Source organism: Tetrao urogallus, assembly GCF_951394365.1.
Source record: "Tetrao urogallus genome assembly, chromosome: 4".
In the NCBI taxonomy this organism is placed as follows: Eukaryota; Metazoa; Chordata; class Aves; order Galliformes; family Phasianidae; genus Tetrao; species Tetrao urogallus.
In genome coordinates, this window is record NC_136817.1 from 17,977,659 (window position 1) to 17,998,492 (window position 20,834).

General features: G+C 36.6%; 1 protein-coding gene across 1 annotated transcript in view; it reads left to right on the forward strand.

The window, feature by feature from the left end:
- COL25A1 (collagen type XXV alpha 1 chain) overlaps nucleotides 1-20,834 on the forward strand; it is a gene marked incomplete at both ends in the record, with an annotated part of 291,350 nt that overhangs the window by 164,933 nt on the left and 105,583 nt on the right. Inside the window, 2 exons of the mRNA XM_079535114.1 lie at nucleotides 5,514-5,540; nucleotides 11,336-11,353. Of these exons, the coding sequence (XP_079391240.1) occupies nucleotides 5,514-5,540; nucleotides 11,336-11,353 (45 nt within the window). The remainder of the gene's footprint in view (nucleotides 1-5,513; nucleotides 5,541-11,335; nucleotides 11,354-20,834) is intronic.

A 20,834-nucleotide genomic window follows, 5' to 3' on the forward strand; every position in this document is an offset into this window, starting at 1 on the left:
GTTCTGGAGTCTGTACTTGACATTTCTGATTTATTTTGTAATCTTTAAAACAATAGTTAATCTTCCATCTTCTGTTACTGATGCTTTTGACTGTATAATTTAGGCTAATCTAGACATTAGAGCTACTTTGTGAAATCCACTTCTTTAGGTCACATCATTTGATTGTTGAAATTCAAAGGAAATTATGAAGGAGAAAAGAAAGAAAAAAGAGGGAAAATATTTTATTTCCGGTAGCAAGAAGAGTAAAATGTGAGATTTCTGCCCATTTTGCTTTTCAACTTACTGTTAGCATAGACTTACTGCTTTATGTGGGGTATGCTACACATTTCCCTATATTGAAGATATAACACTAGACAAGTGGTTTGAAATATAAATTGGAATGAATTTTCATTGCCTTCATGCTTATGAACTGAAATCCTAGTGTTGAGAGGCCAGTCTTTGCATGGAGCAGCTTTTCTGGCTGATGGAAACGTAGTTTGGAATCTTATGGTGCTGCATTTCTTCGTTCTCCAGTTTTTAATGGGATCTTGTTTCTAGGTCTCTTGCATGCTTGCAGGGTATGTTTTTAGTTCCTCATTGGCTCAATAAAGGCAATTTTGTTGGAGTTCTTGATGGGGGAATTAATGTGGCATACAACAGCATGGAAAATTCCTGAAAATACAGGATTAGGTTTTAAAGATTAAAGAATGTACTTTCTTGTGTTGTTTGTTCATTTCAGTGGAAAAAAATTGTATTGGTTTTTAAAAGTATGCTCTTTTAGGGAGTTCAATTCACATCTTGATTGATTTTTTTCTATGATGAGAAGCAAGGTGCCCCTTTCTGGAAGCTGAAAGAGAGGTTCTGGCAGTTGATAAGGAACCTGTAAATTGCTGGACAAGATGATCAAGCAGTCTGACAGTGCTATTATAACACTTAGAATATTTACAATACTAATACTATAATAAATAACAGACTATTTTCAAATCATTTACGCTCTAAAGAAGTTCCTGCCTTAGAACATATTGACTAACTTTGCTATCTCGTCTTGCTGGATGTTATGTCTCAGTAGCTAATACAAAATACTTGAGGGAAGATTTCAGGAAATTCTGTGATTTCTCTGAAATAGCCTTTTAGTACTCTAATTTGTGGGTAATTTGGGGAATTCAGACAGAAGGCTCATTACTGTTCTTCTCACAGTGAAGTTTCTTCCTTCTCAAATCACTTAGATTTATCAATAATGTCCTGATTGCTGGCCAGAGAGATTTGTTGCAGGTTGATTTAATGGACTTTTTCTCTCAGGGTTGTAACAAGTGAATTCTGTACCTGGTAATTTCACTGACACTGCTTTTAACAACATAGAGGAAGAAAAATGTTTCATCAGTAGGAAAACCTTAGCTAGTTGAAAAGCTTATCCTACTCATCACCCACATAAGCTCTAAAACAGACTTTCATTGAAGAGAAATCTCATTGGGCTTGCTGGGAAATTATACTGCTGTAATTAAAATCAGCCTTGCTAAACCTGTAACTAACCAAAGCGGAAGGGGGGGGGGGGGGGGGTGTGTGTGAAAGCAATGATCTATCACTTGTAATGGTGTGATGAGGAAATCTGACAATCTTGAGCTAAAATAGGCAATTTGGAAAGGCAATGTGTTGTGTTAAGCCGTACCTGAATCTGGGCATTATCTCTTAACTTGCTTAGGCACCAATTGATTTTCTTCTCGCAAAAATGTTCTTAATCTCACTCATACACGACAACTGAGCTGCAGCTCATACAGCTGCTGCAAAGCTCAGTTCTTGCTATCTTGAGTCCTTGACATGTCTCTATTTGGGAGATTTCAGGCAGCTGCAAGTAACAATTTCACAACTGAACTTCCTGCAGACTATTTAGAAATGTGGAATATAGATGTGGAATAATTTTGTCAGCAGGATAAGAGCTTCTGAATTCATAAATTCTACTTACTATGGTAGTCAGAAATGGGTGTATTTTAAAGCTATCAAATATATTATCGAGAAGACAACTTTTAAAAATCCAGTATTGTCTACACTGAGAAAAAGAATTGTTTCTAAAATATTTGATTTCTCATAAAATAGGAAAAGCAATGAAATATCAGTGTTTGAGAAATGGTTGTAGATTTGGAGAACATTGGCCTATTTTAATTTAGATTTGTACAAAAGTATAGAATAGGACAAATTTGCAATGCTCATTCTTTCCACAGGACTGCCTCATTCTTTCCACAGGACATACAGTAAACATTTCTTTGCATACTTCCAGTGATGATTAACCTATAAAAGCTATTGAACTGCTAATATATACAGATATGTTTTATTATTAAAATGAAAAAAATAGGTAAAGGATTATCTGCAGTTCATAAAGAAGAAATGTTTTTCATTTAGTATGCTTATTCTGATTCAGAATTCAGTCATCTCATGGGTATTACTTAAATAGAAGATCATGTAAGGACAAGTAGAGAAATTTAAAACTAAGATGATATTCTAAGTCTTCCTCCCTTTCTTTCTCCTGGAAGAGTATTTGATTCTATATTAGTTTTCAGTACCTAATGTCACATTCAGAATGTTCTAAAGAAACAAATCTGGTAAATCTGCTTAAAGTAAGAATACTGGCTGTCTTTTTTGATAGTAATAATCTGAAAGTTTATGGTGATGATGTAAAAATTTCTGATGCTTAAAATTTCTTAGCCCCTTAAAAAGCATACTTCCAGAGTAACCTAGTTTAAATAGAAAGCAACTAATTTTGTGCAGCATTAAAAATCTGATTAAAGGTATCTGTCTTCTGGGATGCATTACATTTTTACAGTATTCTTGAGTACAAGTTATTTTTCATGATATGAAAGTTATATGGCACTCATTCACATTCCTCCCATGTGTTGTCCCTCTCAGTTTTGGGGTTATTAGATAAGATGTTAATGCTAAGTAAAAAGCTGGGTATTCCTTAGGGAAAAGAAAATCACAGTACAAGCGTCTTTGCTTTTGAGGATCTGGGAAAATAAGTAATGTCATAAGCAAATAACTAATAATGGCATATATTTTAGAAAAAGGGTAATGGAAGGCTAGAAATGACATGTATAGATCTACCTTCTGTAGTACCTTTCTAAGTGAACAAATAGCTGATGTCTGCGTCTGTTGCACAAACCTACGCATCCTCTTCTCTAGTGTTATACTGTCTAATTTTTTAAATGTTCTGTGGGAATTGTGTTACAGAAGTTCATGCTTTTTTGTTTTGTTTTTAAAAGAATTGGCATGTTAATCTATATAGAAGTTAATTAGTGAACAAAGCAGGAAGCAACTTGAACAGTATGTAGCTTGGGAGTAACTCTACTGTATGTTAAAAACAGACTGCAGTTCTTAGTCCTTCTTTTAAAACTAATGACGATGCCACTAATTGTTCCTTGAGACTTCTAGTGCTATCATATAATGAATTTCAATAAGTATTGCTGTATTAAGGATTTGTCGGTGCATCTTGAAGTAGTCTCATGCACTGCTTCAGCTGATCTGTCTCATCCAGCCAGTATCAGCTGAGAGAATTCAGATTGTTCCAATCTTTTGGAAAACGATTTTTCCCTCAACTGAGGAAAGAAGGTAGCTTTAATGTGTTTTCAGTAAAAAAGAAACAATGCTTTTTCAAAACAGCAATTAATACTCCATTTCACAGTAATGACCTTTTATAGTTGGCTTTTTTCCTCCTGTAGAGCAGTATGTCTCAAGCAAGTTTCTCACTGCTCTATCCTGTAGAGGAAATCCCAAGAGGCTCTGCCAAATTAGACACTGAGAAGTCCTGATACAAATGGAATGAAAGGGGAGGAAACTTATCATTTTCAGCTATGAGTAGGTGCTTCTTCTAATTCTCCTGGATTTCTGACTTTTTTTTCGCTAAGATTCTTCAAGATGGTACAATACAGTCCAATAATTCAGGTGCGGAACTATGGATAAAGAGCAGGCAATAAAACAAATAGTAGCTAAAATGTTCTTCACTGTAAGGGAGCTTATAAGTAGTAGATTATTTTCTATGGTAAAGAAAACAGTGCCTATTTGCAAGATACAAGCAGTGATACAGCTACAAAAGATTTTTTAACTTCTTTAAGCCAGCAGTTTGACCCCCATAATGAATTTTCCTTCTACACATGCTTGCATAAGTCATTACTGTATTCATTTGTAGTAAAAAAATAATGAAATCTTTTGGGCTGAACTAGCAGAAGACCCAATAGTTAGTTAGCTGCTGGCCTGCACAGCCCTTTGGGGAACTTTACATACTTACCGTGACCTTCCTGCTGAATTTCCATTGTTAATATCTTTAGTTTGCCACCTAGATGTAAATCTAGAAGTAAATTCACAGCCAGAGCTCAGCTTAGCCTTCGATTTGATACCTGCAGCAGACTATGTATAAATGTTACTAGATAAAAATACTGTTAGAGTTCTAGAAAAATCTGGGGCAGCTAATAATTTGCAAATTGGTCTTGATTGCTGGGATGTACAGAAATATAGTTAGAAATTTAAGTAACAAAGTTACTTAATTAGTGTTTTGTGTGTGCTTGTGTGCTAGAAGCATGGGATCAAGAACAACTAAGGAAGAGTGGGAATAAAAAGTGTCCTGATAATATACTGCAAAGTGTTGCTTCTTTATCAGATATTAGGAAGAAATGATTTAAAAAAAGAAAATTTGAATGATTTTGTAGGCCTTCTGAATGGTCACAACCTTTCCCAGAACATCAGAATGTAACAAAAACAGTGGTTATGCAGGTTAAAAAAAAAAAAAAAATTAGCAACCTGCTTCACGTTCTCAGAGCATAATCTAATCTGTAACATGAAAGTAAATAGCAGAAAAAGATGGAGGTTATATTCCTATAGGGCTATCCAGACATAACAACTTGTTATTGGAACTGAACAGTAGGTTAGCCCCCAGGTTTTCTAGAAAGCTAATAATCAAAAATAATGAGTTTCATGAACTGTGCATTCAACTGATGTCCTACTTATTTCTATATGGGTTTCCAGTACTTCCTGGCCAAAATATAGGAGGAAAATCTTCAGCACCTCAATGAACTGCATGAGCTGATGCTTCTTATTAAAAACAGTTATTACATTATTAATTCAAATACATTAATTGTGAGATTTTAACCATTTTCTTTTTATCTGGCAACAATATAATTGTGAAAAGACAGTTCTATTTTTTCAGTTTAAAAGAAAATGCACAGACCAGATGCATTATTTCATACATTTGGTTATGTTGTACCACTGTGATTATCCAACCTAACAATTCCTTCACTGCATGTTGAACACCAGCTATTTTCTGGCTACTTTGCATCATGCTGTTTTTATTATTTGTCTTAGGTCTGCTCCTTTGGTTGCTCATTTTATGCGCCCTGATTCTCAAAATATATTTAATCTTTTGCATTTAATTGCTGATATAGTTAGTCATCTTCTAAAGCCTGCGGTATTCCCTGAGTCTGTATGTTTTTCTCAACTTCAGTGCCCCACTGATTTTAACTGTTCAATTTTGTTTTGGCTTTTGATTATCCTAGGGTCCGATTGGTATGGATGGAAAGCTGGTAGGTGATTTGTTCAAAAATAGTGCAATTTAGGTCTTGCACATATTCAGTCTTTGCTTTTTGAATTTCTCATGCTGAAATGTATATTAATCGCATACTGTCTTGCTTTGGCATAATTTCAATCTTGGTACTGTAGACTTCAAGGGTGTCAATAAGCCACTTCAGTCTTCTGCCTCTACCCAAGCAGATACACTGCTCTGATCATTTTCTATTTGGATTAGGCTGTAGAGGGCAGGTGTTCCTAATTCGGGTTCTTTGTCCAGAGCATGTTCCAGAAAGGTGGTGAGGTGGTGTCTCTGATATGGCATGGTGTTACTTCTGGCAGCGTATCTGTGGCTCTTGTGTGTTTCCTCTTTTTGCAGACTTTTCCTTCTTGGATTTTTGTTTCTCTACCTGGATTTTGTTGGCTAACTACATCTGAACAGCCCTATGTATCTTTATGCTATCCTAGATATTCATTAAGATGAGGCTCTTTGAAGTTTTTTATACAAGGCATTCTGATCAGCTGCTAACAGTGTATGAGTTTCTGCTATTCTCTCTTTCTCCTTTTCCAGGACCGCCCTATTCTTTGATACCTTGAACGCGTATTTTGTTCTTCCGCTTACCAAAAGCCCATTTCCTTTGTAAGCTCTATTTGTAAACCTTCAGCATTTGCTTCCATTTCCTTCTCTTAAGAATTTTTCCTATGCTCTCGAGGTTTCTTTTTATTGTGAAGCAACACTTCTGCAATGCTTGCTGCTTCTGGTCAGTAGATGTCCTTTAATCTTCTTTCTAGCAGATTAATAGCTTACCTGTCGACTTCATCTTGACCTGTCTAGACTGTATATATCTTTATCTTCCTCTTTTACTGTCATTTACATATCCACAGTTGCTAAGTTAAATTGCATGGAAGTTGGTCAGCAACCAAGGGTACAAGTCCTTCAGTCAAGGTAATTAGAATTGGCTGTCAAACTTAACCACTTTCTTTCCTGCCAAATAGCATATTAAGTTGGTAAATGCAATTAAAAAAAAAAAACACAGAAAGGTAATGTCTTCTGAAGACTGCTGAAAACCTGAGAGCAGCTACGCATACAATAAGAATGCAGATTAACTTCATAAATACACCAGGTAACTTAATAATGCTCAGACTGCTGTGTAAGTGTATACAGAGAACAGACTGGTAGGGAGACACAGCACACTAAATGAAACAGGCTAAGAACAAAAAATGAAACCCTATTAAACTTTCCAACCCAAGCTGAAGAATATGGGCATCTGCTGTCCACAGATGTTCATGTCTGTTTTGGAACTACAGCTGGAGGTTGCAGACTGCTTCCAGGTGTCCTCTTGCCTGCTGTTGACTTCTTCCTGATACTTCCTATCACAATTTCAAGCAAAATAATGCACCACTTATTTCTTTTTTTTATTTCAGATGTTCAGATTATTTCAGTGCAGGTGATCTTTCCTGTGCATCTCTTGCTTCTGTTTACATTATTACCAAGCTAACTTTGTTAGCCTTGAAGAGATGGATCAGTGGAAGAATAAAAGGGTTCATTGCTATTCTGCCTTCTACTCAGAGCAATCACTTAAAACAGTGATGAAAAGAAGCAGCAACCCAGATAGATTTTTTCAAAACCTGATCTGATCCTAGAGAGTAGACTAAAACCACTTTCAGAGTATGGATCTAAGCAAGGCTGATATGGCAGTCCCTGAGAGCCAGTTAATATGGAGATTGACAAGATGTTTTGTTGAGGAAGATTGGGCTTCAGTTTCAAAGAAATGAAAAGTACATAAGTTACACTGTTTAAAATAAAAATGGCCAAACTCTACTGTGAACTCTGTTAATACAAACCTGCTCACCTTCACTGAGATCTAAAACAGAATCTCCATCCACATATATTCCATATATTCCCCTTTCAGTATTTGCAATTGATGTCTGAGTTTTGCACTAAATAAGATAAGAATAAAAGATAATTCATTAATATTTTTAAAATGGAGTAATGCTGGCTTGGTGAATTCTCAGTCTTAGAGCATTTTCACCCATTTTTGTTTTTGTTCTAAAGTAAGATAAATATGACTAAATAAAACCTTTTAATCCAAAAGCCATGTGCATTAGGACTAATTCATGTAATACTGAGTCAGAGTGATTTTGGTTATCTTGGAGGCCTCCTGGGAGCACAAATGTATTAATTGAGTTTCCTCCAAAGAAATATAATACTAGATCATAATTGAAAGTTGTTTTTTAATTTGCACTGTATACAATGTTGAGAAAAGGCAAAATGAACTCCTCTTCTTTGTCTCCCAGTTGTTGAGCTTCTTTGTGCCTGTACCTTCTCAAGCAGAGCTGATTTCTGTAATACAGTCCTTGCTGCATTCTCTCATTAATGTCACTTAATTCATCATCAGTGAGAAAACTATACTGAAACTGCATTTGCTGTTTAATAGGGCAAGGAGAATCTGTGTCTAAAAATGTTGAAGGATTGAGAATGACTAAAACGAGAAAATAATTATTATCATTAAGGCAAAGTTCCTTCTATGTTCAAGGGCCTTATAGCTGGCAGGATCAAAAAATTGTGCTACGAGTACTTCTGTATTCAGCATCCATATTTTCTGTTAAGTTCTGGATGACTGCAAGGTAGAAGATCTACAGAAATTAAGGGTAACTCAACTATTATGTTTATCATTATTTCAGAGTTCTGTGTCACCACGAAAACAAGTGTCTTTTAAAAAATCTAATTTCTCCTTCTGTATTTCAGATACGTTAAGCTAGTAATTATAGATACACTTGAGAAGGCTGGTTGTGCTCCTGAGGCTGACAGTAGAAAGTGCTTTCATAGGAGCATGACTTTCTTTCACCCTTGTCAGAGTGTGTTTCTATCATGTATGTCTGTCTCTTATACATAGCATGTACCGTGTGAATGCTGAGTGTCCTACATGTCTTTAAGCTTGGAGAATAATGTGTCAGTTTTCAAATCTTGGTTTTTTTTCCTGTTCGCCTTCTACAGCTTTTAAATTAGCATTTTGTTGATTTCAGATTTCAAGTTTTTTGTGTCCCTTGGAAACCTTTTCATGATTTGGTCAAAATGTATTACATCTTCTAATATTGTTGAGAGACAAATATACTGTGTATTTTATATATGAAAGTTTGTATGTATTCAGTTCATTTATATCAATTTATTGTACGGCTTGCTCAATACTGCATCAGTAAGCGATTTCAGTGGTTTTTAGGATCAAGTGGAGCATATAATGGCTTAAAACCTGCATTGATGGGAAGATTAAGGTAAAAGCTGAGCACAGAGGGCTCCTAGTATGTTTATTAACCAAGTGAGACATGTAATTTCATAGAACTGAGCCATTGTGAAATCTCTGTATTAGAATTGGCAAGCTTTTGTCAGTTTTTTGTCTGAAAATGCATATACAACAATATTCTCACATGGAACTATTACAAGGCTACAGCATCTATAACAAGGAATGCTTTGGGCCTCCTTCAGTGTAAGGATTAGGTTAGCCACAGTAACTCCATATTTTCACTATGATCCCTCTCTAATGTTATTTTCTAATACCTTATATTTGTTTTTTTTTTTTTTTTTTAAGCTTGCATGTAAGTTAAGAACGCTTTTCTGTTTAATTTTAATTAGCACAAAAAATAACTGCTAAAGTAAAAATAAATTGTTCTTCAGCTGCTTTTCTTGTACATAGCATGTCTTTGGTGAAATGCATTTTCTTTTTCAAAGTCTCACAGAATCACTGACTAATACAGGTGGATAGGAACCTCTGGAGATTATCTGGTCCGGCCTCTGATCAAGCAGGGTTACCCAGAACAGGCTGCCCAGGTGGCTTTTGAAGATCTCCAAGGAAGGAGATTCCATAAAGTCTCTGGGCTGCTTGTGTCCTGAACAGGCTGAACAGTCCCAGCTTGTTCAACCTTTGCTTCCATGGTAGTTCTTCACTGGTCTCCCTGTAGTATATTCATATCCTTCTGTGCTGAGGAACCCAGAACTGGACTCAGCACACCAAGCGAGATCTCACCAGTGTTGAGTAGAAGGGAAGGGTCACCTCCCTTGACCTGCTGGCAATACTTTGCCTCGTGCCACCCAGAATACTGTTGATTTTCCTTGTGGCTAGAGTGTACTGTTGACCAATGTTCAGCTTGGTGTCCACCAGAACTCCCCTGTCCTTCCTTGCAAAGCTGCTTTCCAGATGGAAAGTTGAAGAAAAATTGTTCACAGAAAAGAAGAGGGCTACTCCTAAATTAATGCCTCCTATTTTATTTTGTTGGCCCATAGTGTCAGAGGCAGATGATGGTATGGCAGTAGATGCCTAACCTTCCTGCTGATATTCTGTTCCATTTTATTACTGTGTGACAGATGGCAGCAGAGGGGGCAGTCTGACAAAGCATCTTCTGACATGGAAGAGCGTGTTAAGCAAACGTGCGGAACTGAATTTGTCCATGGGGAAAAAATGGCACCCATTGGCATTCATCAATGTTTGCTGAATGTTTGTGGAGGCCAAACAGTGGGCATGAGCACATGAGTGGATGGAGTGTTTTCAGCAGTGGCAATAGTGGGTCACCTCTGCTAGTGCAGATTTTTATGAATGTGGCATACAGTTGATTGCTGGTGAAAATGCACAGCTAATAGTGGAGACTAAATTGAAAAACAGTTGTGTAGCTGAGAACTTGCTCTATTAAATAGTTCTATTGTGCTCTTTGTATCTGTTTTGGTTTCCATGAAAATAAATAGGAGGCATTAATTTTGAAGCAACCTATGTAGTTCAGGGAAATTAAATTCCAAGGGCTAGGCTAGCTTTTTTGTTGTTTTTTGTTGTTGTTTTGTTGGTTTTTTGTTTGTTTGGGGTTTTTTTTGTTTGTTTGTTTGTTTTTTGTTTTTGTTTTTTTTTTTTAAGAATTTGTCCCTTTCTAAGGAGGCAGACATCTATGTCTTAGAGTGCAAGTTGGCCAGATGGTTGTGGTTCACAGCTACTCTAACTGTTTTGCATTATGTTTCTAATTCATGCAAATAATTTGTAACAAGTGAGCTAGAACTACTGGTGACTCAGTGACTTTTGTAGAGTAGGAGCATTAGTGATAGGAAATCTACTCTGGAAGCACTTACAGAATCAATAGGTGTACACAGCTCCTCGGTTTGCAGTAGGCGTCTCTCTATTTGTGCACAGGGTAGTCCCAAATGTTATGTTGGTAGGTAAGGGAAACAACAAGGCTGAGTACGTTCCCAAGCTGCCTCTTGGGCTGCCACCTCAGGTGTTCATTGGTTGCTGTTTTTCTGGTTTAAATACCAGTTTATGCTTGTTGAAAACTGTGCTACTTGCAAGAATGGCAAAAAGACAGTCTTGTTTCCTCAGCCTTCTGTGTCTGCAGTTTTTTGACTTTGTTCAATAGCCAGTAGTTAGCACTTCATTGTGACTCATTCCTGCGATTCAAGGGAGGAAAAGCGTCCAATACCTACTTATTAACCAGTTCAATATTTGTAGATTCTTTCTCACTTAAGAATTGTTAAATTGCGTCTTTCTGTAATTTCTAACTTGTATTGTTGTTACTATGTAAAGTATGAAGTTTCTCAAATACTGGTTCAGTTGAGTTAGTGTTATTTATTTCTGGAATCGCTTAATTGCAACAGAGTTTCAGTTTGAATTAAAACACTGAAATTAAATATTGGACTTAAAAATCCAGGCTCTAATTGCATTACTATTACTGGATTGTTTGTTATTTCTTTCATAAAGTTCTTTAACTCTTTGCTAGTGTTTAATGACCTAATCTTTGTCACTGCTTTCCATAACCTTATGATTTTCTTATTTTTCAGGGTCAGCCTGGTCCTCAAGTAAGTGCCATCTTATTTCCTTCATAAGTTAAGCCCACAAAACTCAGTTTATCTACAACGTAATTTGATGTGGAGTCCTCTTGATCATACTGCATTAAGTTTGAAACTGGTAACCATTGCATAATTCAGTAAGACAAATACTTCCCCAGATAGAAACATGGGGCCTCCCATATGGTTGTCTGAGTTCCCTCAGCTGTTTGACCAGATGGTAGGGTTAACAACGTGGTACTGAACAAAGCAAATCTCCTAACTATGGCTTGAAACTTTGCCACCTAACTTTAAAGCAAGATAAAATAACTTAGCAAATGTGTAGCAAATGCAATTCTTCAACTGCTTATTAATCACATACTATTAATGTTGCTATAATCCAGGCAGGCCTCAGTTATTTTAAATATTGTGCTGCTAGCTGTTGTGATTAATTATATGTGCTCCTTGGATTAGTTCTGCTGCATTTAAGAATAGTAGGACTTTGTTTTGTGAGTTGTAATTGAAGATGTGGAAATCCAGGAACCTAACTTTGGTTCTAATATAGAAATAGACCAGCAAAGAGGAAGCATCTGGTATAGTAAAATCCACATGAAAATTGTTTCAGTCGCAGGATAAAGAAATGTGGAAGAGTAAAGAAACAGAAGGGAAGGGGTGGTGCGGGGAAGCCAACACAAAATCCAAGCTCAGTGAAATGACTTGAAAAAACTATTTTTTATATACCTAAGATGCACTACAGGAAGTGAACTCTGGTTTGGGGGGTCCTTCTTAGCAAAGAATGTTGTCTGAGCAGAATTTATGATGTTTGTTTGATGGTGTTTGTTATTTCAGAATCATAATTGCAAATCAAAATTTTGCAGTGTTATTGTTTGCTTTTTTAAAGTTAAAATTTCCATTAAGGAAACATTTTCCTTTTTTTTTTTTTTGTTTAATTTTGCAGTGTTATTGTTTGCTTTTTTAAAGTTAAAATTTCCATTAAGGAAACATTTTCCTTTTTTTTTGTTTGTTTGTTTGATTCTTCATGTCCCTTTCTGTTGGAAAAAATGGTTATAGCGTTACCAATCCTCTCCACGCTCAAGTTTGAATGCTGTGTATCAGTGCTGTAGGATTTTCTGACACTCTTCTTTGCAGGGTACCAGACTCCATTTAATATGACGTATATAGTCTATATGATATTTGGAATGACAACTTGTCCATAGAGCTTGTATTTTATGGTAATAGGCTCTTGGTTTGTGACCTGCATAGAGATATCTGAAGCCTTTGTGCTGTTGGTGGTCAATAGAGGGACTATAGTTCTGAGTGGCACTCCTGTTCTGAACAAGTTCCACTGAGAACCTGGAGGGTGTTTCCTGAGCCTGTGGGCTACCCTGTAAGTTGGTGTTTACTTGTGCTGCTTCCCATGTGCTTTCCACCTGAGGCTGGATCCCCACCTCCCCCACCTCAGTTCCTTTCAGAGTGTATCTTAATGTCTGTAAACAACTTCTCATTTCTTGGAGCTCATCTGCTACATGAAATGCCTTGAGGTACCTGTAGGCAGCATACCCCAGCAGAGTAGTAACTTTCAGCATAATCTGTTTTAGGAGCAGACAGGCAGGAAAATCTTATCACTATTGTAAAAAGTGGGGTGCAAACTATAGGGGGAAAAAGCTTCTAAAAATTGCAGAGAATTTTATTAACTTCTGTGCCCTATGTGATCGTACAGAAATCAGTACCAGGGAGTGCTAGATCTAGGATGAGATTTCCTATGATCTAACTTCTCTGGTTCTTCTCAGTAGAAACATCTACCTATTTGCCACCATCATTGTTTTGTTGTTGTTCATCCTTAAATGTGCCTTTCCTCTTCTTCGAATCAATATGCTCATACTGCAGCAGGAGGATGTATGCTCAGTTATTTTGACTGGCTGCATGAGTACAGAAATGATTCTTACTAATGCACACGTGAGGAGGGATACTGGCATAAGACTTTAAGAGATTGAGATGCCTAAACATAAAGGCTTGTGTGTTGGTGTTGACATGCAAGGTGTCTAAGCCCTGCTTGCAGTCAATGAAGGTTAAGTCAATCCTTAGTGCAGTTAGAATGCTCTTAAGCTTGTTGTAGACTCCTAAAGCTCAAGTACATTGCCTGCTGACAGGCATCTGTTGCTGCACAGGAGGATTCAGTCTCCAGCTTACTCTCTGGCAGCCATATGTACAAGGGCAGGAGTCTGCTGTTAGAATGTTGTTGTATCTGTCAGTCATGTTCAGCTGTCTTGAATACCTAGGTAAACTCTCAAATGACACTATTTGCATACAGCCATGCCTCTTAATTATAGATCCTGATTACAGGCAGCTACTGAATGTAATCAACATTCTATTGAACTGCTCTTTAGACTATGTTGACAATTTGCAGGGCTTAACCTGCAAAATGTTAGATGCCTTCCTCTTAAACAGAAACTTAGATCCAGGTAAATTCTGTATGATTTTTAAAGTGTTATTTTAAGCTTCAGTTGAAAATCTGAAGATGTTTATGAAAAGATCTTTAATGTATTATTAGAACCTGTTTACATACTGATAATATAAGACAAACTGTTTCCCATTTTAAAAAGCAACTTGCAGGAATTTCAGTTACCCATGAATATACAGAATTTCCCAATCCTTTTCTTTGCCCGTAAGACATTTAGAATGAGAAGTATTGCTAGGCTTCTTGCCTTCAAAGATTACCATTTCTATTCTGATGATTGAAGCACTTAAAAAACTTTAGAAAGTTCTTCTGTGTCCATACAACCGAAAGCTAAATTCTTTTTTTTTATACTCAGTTTATTAATCACAACTATTTTCTTGCCATGATTTTCAGGAAGTAAACAGTTAATTGACCCAACTTGTACATAATTACTGGGTACAAATACTTAGTCTTAATGAATATCATTTGTAACATCTCCTATCTCAGCCATTGAGTTTGTACTGTCATTCTTCAGCATACAACTGAAAAAAGTAATTTTTATTATTAAAGTAGAAAGAGACTTCACTAAAAATAAAAAATATTTTAATTATTTTCAGGAAAAGCTCATGATTCTGTCTTGTCTTTGAAAAGTAGACTTACTTAGTTAAAAATAAGTAAATTACCGTAAGCTTTAAAAATGAAGTACATCCATGTAACTCTGGTTTTCCATGGTGTGGTGTTTTTTTTTGTTTTTGTTTTTTTTTTAAGCTGTTTCAGATTCCATGAAAGCTAGGCTGGTCTGTAGAACAAGGAATGCTAACTTCAGTATTTTGCTGAAATCTCAGTTATGAATTTTGAGTGACCTAGAATATTTGCTTTTTCTTGTTTAGAACGTAATATGTATTTAAATTGAGTTGTACCAGAAAGGTGGTGGGTGGTTGGTTGGATTTTTTTTGTCCCACTGTAAGTCTTTACAAACAAATTTTAATCTCCTATTTATTATAGCGGTATGCGTGATTGTCCAAAATAGACTTCAGCTTCAATTCTTAAGTTATTTGAGTGAGGATTGTACTATCTCGACAAAGGAAAGGACTTGTTTTCAAATTATTGTTCTTTAGAAATGAAGTCTGAAAGACTAGGAAACTGCATTTGGTATTATGGCAAAGGATGGCAATGTTCTTTTAGGTAACTCTGAGGTAAAACATCAACATAGAAATGTAGGGTGGGGTGGTGATTCAGTGTGACTGTCTTAGAGAGTTGTTTACTTTATAGCCATATCCTCTCCCTAACCTATCTGTTGTAGCAGGCTTTCTCATGTCCAGCATACATGAACTTTCAGTGTAGAACTTTGAGATACAGCAGCCCTGCAGATGCTTCTCCCCCCTCTTTGGCAGCCATTCAAATCTGCATTAAAAGTAGATAAAGTATTAATGATTAATACTTGTTTTCATGAGACTCTTGTTTTCCTGCACAACGTCTGTGGAAGTGATGTTATTTTAGTCTGAAATTTTCCAGTTCTGTGTACATGATAAAGAGTTACCATAGTAATTGTCGTGAAAGCTGTGTGTGTCTTTTCTAATGTCAAGCTTCAAGGTATGTGACTGAGTATTTTTATTTTCTAAATTTTCATGGCAGAGATTCTATTTCATGGTCAGATGAACTATTACAAGCTTGTACTGTCGAAAGAATTGATGGGAACCATTTTAACTTTGTTCTCTGTTTTTTCTCAAGGCCTAAGTAAAATAGCAGGACACAGGCCACAGTTAAGAAATATTTGGGATAGCAGCAGTATGCGTTAGAATGTGTTTATCACATTCTAGAGAATGCTAGTGGTAGGGAGAGTCCTAGACCTCGGGATGGAGGTCAGTATCTAGCAGTAGGAAGGATTGGAAGGAGGCAATGAGTTTTGTGTAGGGAAACGTGTTTTAAGTTTCTCCTTGAGTTTTAGTACTGTGGAGAGCCATCTGCACTCCAAGACTTGACTGCTCTTCTTAGTCCAGTAATTCAGTACTGAAATCTTTGATTAAAAATCTATCTTGTGTGTGTTTCAATAGCATTTTGAGCTGTGGTCAAGGTATCCAATATGCCCTGTTGACTAAAGCTTTAAAATGGGTTTTCCCTGTTTAATTTCTTGGATTTGGATTTAGTTCTTTTGTCACAGCTACAGTAAGTCATAGCTTAAGCTTTGTGTTCCTTGCTCCCAGCAGTTTGCTTTTAGAAGTGTCTAGAGCCTCTTTCTTGTGTGTAGAGAAGGGAAAGGTGATAAAAAGTATACTTACGAAGGCCAGAACCATCAGAAAGCTGGAGAAGTACTGAATTGCCTTGGGATGCTTGGTGTTGTAAAGTCTCTGATCCTGAGAGAAACCCAGTGGCTTTATCCAGGCCATCAGCTGTTCACCTTCTAGAGAAGTATCTTGTAGGGTATTTCTTCTAGCAGCTGGATACCCTAAGCTTTTGTAAGCTTTTGATCCTGCTGAAGTATAGAATGAATCAGGCTGAATACAAAAATACCATCTGTTTCAGTTACGTGTGGCAAATTTAAACCTCAGCAATCACTTGAACAAAATCCAGGTACAGTCACTCAAGGTTTTGTTCTTCTTAGGAAATTGCTCCAGTAAATTTTGTGCATCATCTTAATCGCTTATGCAAAACTGTAATTACCTGTACAGAGCCGTAAGTTGATGTAAACTCATGAAATGAACTGTTACTGTGATCCTTCTTTGAAAGGGAGTCAAATATTTCCAAATATTAACTTCCATCTGAAGACTTGGAATCAGTATTTTTGTTTGTTCTGAAGTGGTTTCTAGCATGTAAACAGTACTAAGAGGTACTGTATTGATCATGTCCTGTATTAGATATTATTGTTGTCAGCAGGTGCTAAATTTAGCAAAACAGAACCTCAGACTGCAAACATTCAAGTCATAAATTGTTCACTCAAATGCCATTAGCGAGTTCAAACTAATTAAGTTTTACTTATTTTCATTTACATACAATTAGCTGTAGTCTGAGAATTTGGGCTCATATACAGCAGTAGAAGATAATTTCATGTAGTTTCTCTAAAAAGAAAAGAATAGATTAGTGTTATCTAATAGCCATGTAAACATACACTGGGGGAAAACAGCCAAACACAACAGATAATAGTGTGTTTCTTACTTCGATACTAGTAATGGGGCTGAATATTTGATGCTACTGTGGCTAGAAAAACTTTGCTATGAGTTTTGGGATCAGAGAATATTTTTAACTATGGTATGGGCATCACATATATTAACAAGGTTTTAGAAATGTGTTTCTAAATGTGTTTCCTCATGTATTTTGCAGCTGGAGCTTTACCTCTTGTTTTTCCTTTCTAAATCTGTGGAACTCCTGAAGAGGAGTAAAACTGCAATCTTCTCTGGAATCACCCTACCAATATTAACTTGTGAACCTGAGGAAACCAATGCCATTATGGCTTTTCATTTTATGCTAGTTATCAAAGCAAGGATCTAGCTGTTTTCTTTCCTTGGTTTTATAACTGTGTATCTTGATCCTTTTTTAACCACATCAGAGAATACAGGAGGAGAAATAATGCTCAAAACTTCTTTACCTGCAACAGATGTACATGAGTGTTTATGAACCAAAGAGTGGAATATATCTTCCCATATGGAATTAGCAGATTTAATTGCTTTATTAAGTGTTGGATTCTCTATTTTGATAAGAATTGAAGTTAAAATTGTTATAATAATTTGACAACAATGATAAGCACTTTTAAAATACAGAAACACTTAAGTCTCCCCGGGTAGACGTTATTTTGTGTCTTTAAACTAACATAGCTGTGAATGTTGAATGCCTTTTCAGCTAAGCAGGTCCCATTACTGTAAATAAAGAGATTCTTTGTTTTTTTGAGGAGGAAACACAATTGGAAATTCAGGGAGAAATGATGCGGGGCTATTAGTTGCACCAACACTAAGAAAGCATCCACATTAATTGAAAAGACCCAAGTTCCAAGCATAAACAAGCTAAATTCCAGCAGTATTGAATCTTGTGCTCAGCTTCCCATGTTTTTGTTATTTTTTTAAATTCTTTCCTCACCCTTTAGCTAAAATTGCTGCTCATGACATATCTATTTCCCTACCATACCCTGCTAAGTGAACTTAGCTTGGAAACAGACTTGTTAGAGTCTTCATCATACATCAGATGGCCAAAATGGAGATCAGGCTCCTGTCCTAGCTGTGCTATATGGTGGTCTTTTTACCTGCTATGGTAAGCGTACTTTTGAGTTACAATTTCAGTAACTGTCTGGAAATCTAGTGCTGAAGTAGCAGGATGTGCCAGTGTTCCACAGCATTTCCTGGAACTGGTAGTTTATTTCCAATATATTTTTAAGAATCTGCAAAATAACAGATTTGTATTCTTCTCATTTAGCAAATATGTATTCAGATCCGGTTTTGAGTATTTGTAAACACAAAATTAGAATATTAATTGTACAGAGTTTTGTAGTGAGATCTCTTCATGCTATCTAACATCAGATCTGGCTGACCACACAATGAAGATCTGTTGTTACTGAAGTTTCTTTTTTTTCCTAAATCTGAATTCTCCAGAGTGGAGGTTCATATACTCCTTATGAAGTGTATGAAGAAGGCCTGGAGGATGGGTTCTTGGAGTAGTCAAGTTGTTTGGACTCAGAATTTTAAAGCTGATTAACCTCATTTCAGTAATCCAAATAATCACCACTTGTGGTACTGCTACTTTGTAAATCCAAGTTTTAAAATTAAAAACCAACCAAACAAACAAAAAACAATTTAAAAAGAAAACATATGGACCTTTTTAATCTGTAGAATGTTACCAACATTTCTTATGTTGGCATCGTTAATTTCTAAAAAGAACTCTAAATATTTTCTTTACTTGAGTGAATATGAAGGCATATCTCACTTGTTGCATGCGTTAGCATAGATGTTGTAGGAAATCACACTTAGTCATTCCAGTAACTCAGAGTATGCTAAATCTTCTGACAGTAAGCAAAGAACTGTGAAGCCAAAATGACTTGTAATCCTTAGTTAGGTATGCTGTTGCTTGGCTTAATATGGCTTATATGAGTACAAAAAAGCAATTGCAGACCTAATATTGTGATTCCAATGAGATGTACAGAGTTATAAAAATACAAATATGAACTCTGAAACATTTTATTCCCCAATCATATATTTGTAGAATTACCTCTATTTTCTTCATACTGTTCTACAGATGGGAGAAATATAGGAGTGCTCTGTTTTACAAGGAATTATGTCAAAGAAAAATACTGCAGTGTGTTCAGGAATGTTATATAGTATTTTGCTATTCTGCTGCACATGTTTTTAATTCGATATTAAGCTCATAGTTTGTTTTTACCGGTTCTCATGTTGTAGTCAGCTTTGAGTTCCAGTTCAGTTTCTTGCAGATTCCCGTAGTCTTGATGGTGTTAAGAAATGAAGAGTTCTAAAAATACGTATTTCACCAAGCTGATGATGACTGTAAGATAATGCTAGCATACCTTAGACCTTATTTTGAAAACCCTGTGCAAAACTATCAGAGGTTGCTTGATCGGCTGCTATCAGTCCAGAGCCCTATTGACTTTCTTTGCTGGAACACTGCAAACTAGAGCAGTCCTGGGATGTTTGGTTTTCAGATTGATAGCTGAAGTCTTGTTTTGAAATTTCACAAGTAAAATATTTCTATTTCTCTGTCAGTATTGTAGTTGTTTTGCTTCTAAGTTTGTTCCATTATAAGCTTCAAAATGTTTTCATTTTTATCTCCGTTGTAAAGTAACGCTCTTGTCGCTGGAAGTTAGACTTAAGCAGCTTTAGATGTTAGCAGAAATGTTTCAGGTTCTTCAAATTGAGTTGGAATTGGAATAAGGAGCTGCGATATGTTATTCTTTAAGTATTAGTCAATTTGAGAGGAGTGAGAATTAAGGGTGCTGCACTTAGGTCAGGGCAATACCAGGTATTTATAGAAACTGGGGGAAGATCTCCTTGAGAGCAGAAGGACTTGGGGGGTCCTGGTGGACGGGAAGCTGGACATGAGCTAGCAGTGTGTGCTTGCAACTTGAAGGCCAACTGTGCTCTGGGCATTAAAGAAGGGGTGGCCAGCAGGGAGAGGGAGGTGATTGTCCTCTTCTACTTGGCTCTTGTGTGGCCCCTTCTGGAGGACTGTGTCCAGACCCGGTGCCCCCAGTACAGGAAGGACATGGAGCTTTTGGAGTGGGTCCAGAGAAGGGCCACTAAGATGATCAGAGGAGCACCTCTCCTCTGAAGAAAAGTTGAGGGAACTGGGGTTGTTAGCTTGGAGAAGAGAAGGCTCTGGGGAGTCCTCACTGTGGCCTTCCAGTACTTGAAGGGAGCATATAAACAGGTGGGGAACAGCTTTTTAAGATGGTGGATAGTGATAGGACAAGGGGGAATGGTTTTAAATTGAGATGGGGAGGTTTAGGTTAGATATTAGGAGGAAATCCTTCACCCAGAGGGTGGTCACACACTGGAATTGGTTGCCCAAGGGAGGAGATTGTGGATGCCCCATCCCTGGAAACATTCAAGACCAAGCTAGTTGGGACTCTGGGCAGCCTGGTTGTTGGTGACCCTGCACATAGCAGAGGGGTTGAAACTCAATGGTCTTTGAGGTCCTTTTCAACCAGGCAATTCTATTATTCTATTAAAAAAAAAAAAAAAAAAGTATAGCAATTCTTTTCACTGGAGTTATATTTTTACCTCCAAAAATGTTAACTGTGGCATGGAAGTCACCATTCTGTTTGTGAGCTTTAACTCAGAATTCTGCCTTTGAAAATGCTTTGGCTGCCCTTACAAAAGCATAGAAGTTCCCAGTGATCTTTTTTCTTTTTTTTTTCCCTGAGATTGGTTAGTAATACTCAAGAATTGTGAGCTGCTGAGAAGTGTGTGAGGTAATCTTGTATTCTCAGGAATGCAATCCAGTTATATTGCACAGTATGTCTCTGTTAGTGATCATTTGCCAAAAACAATGAACATCCACTTATGTAAACATATACATGTGTCTGTAATTTCCCCTGAAGATGTTCTGAATTTTGTGGACTGAACTATTAGTCATAAGGAA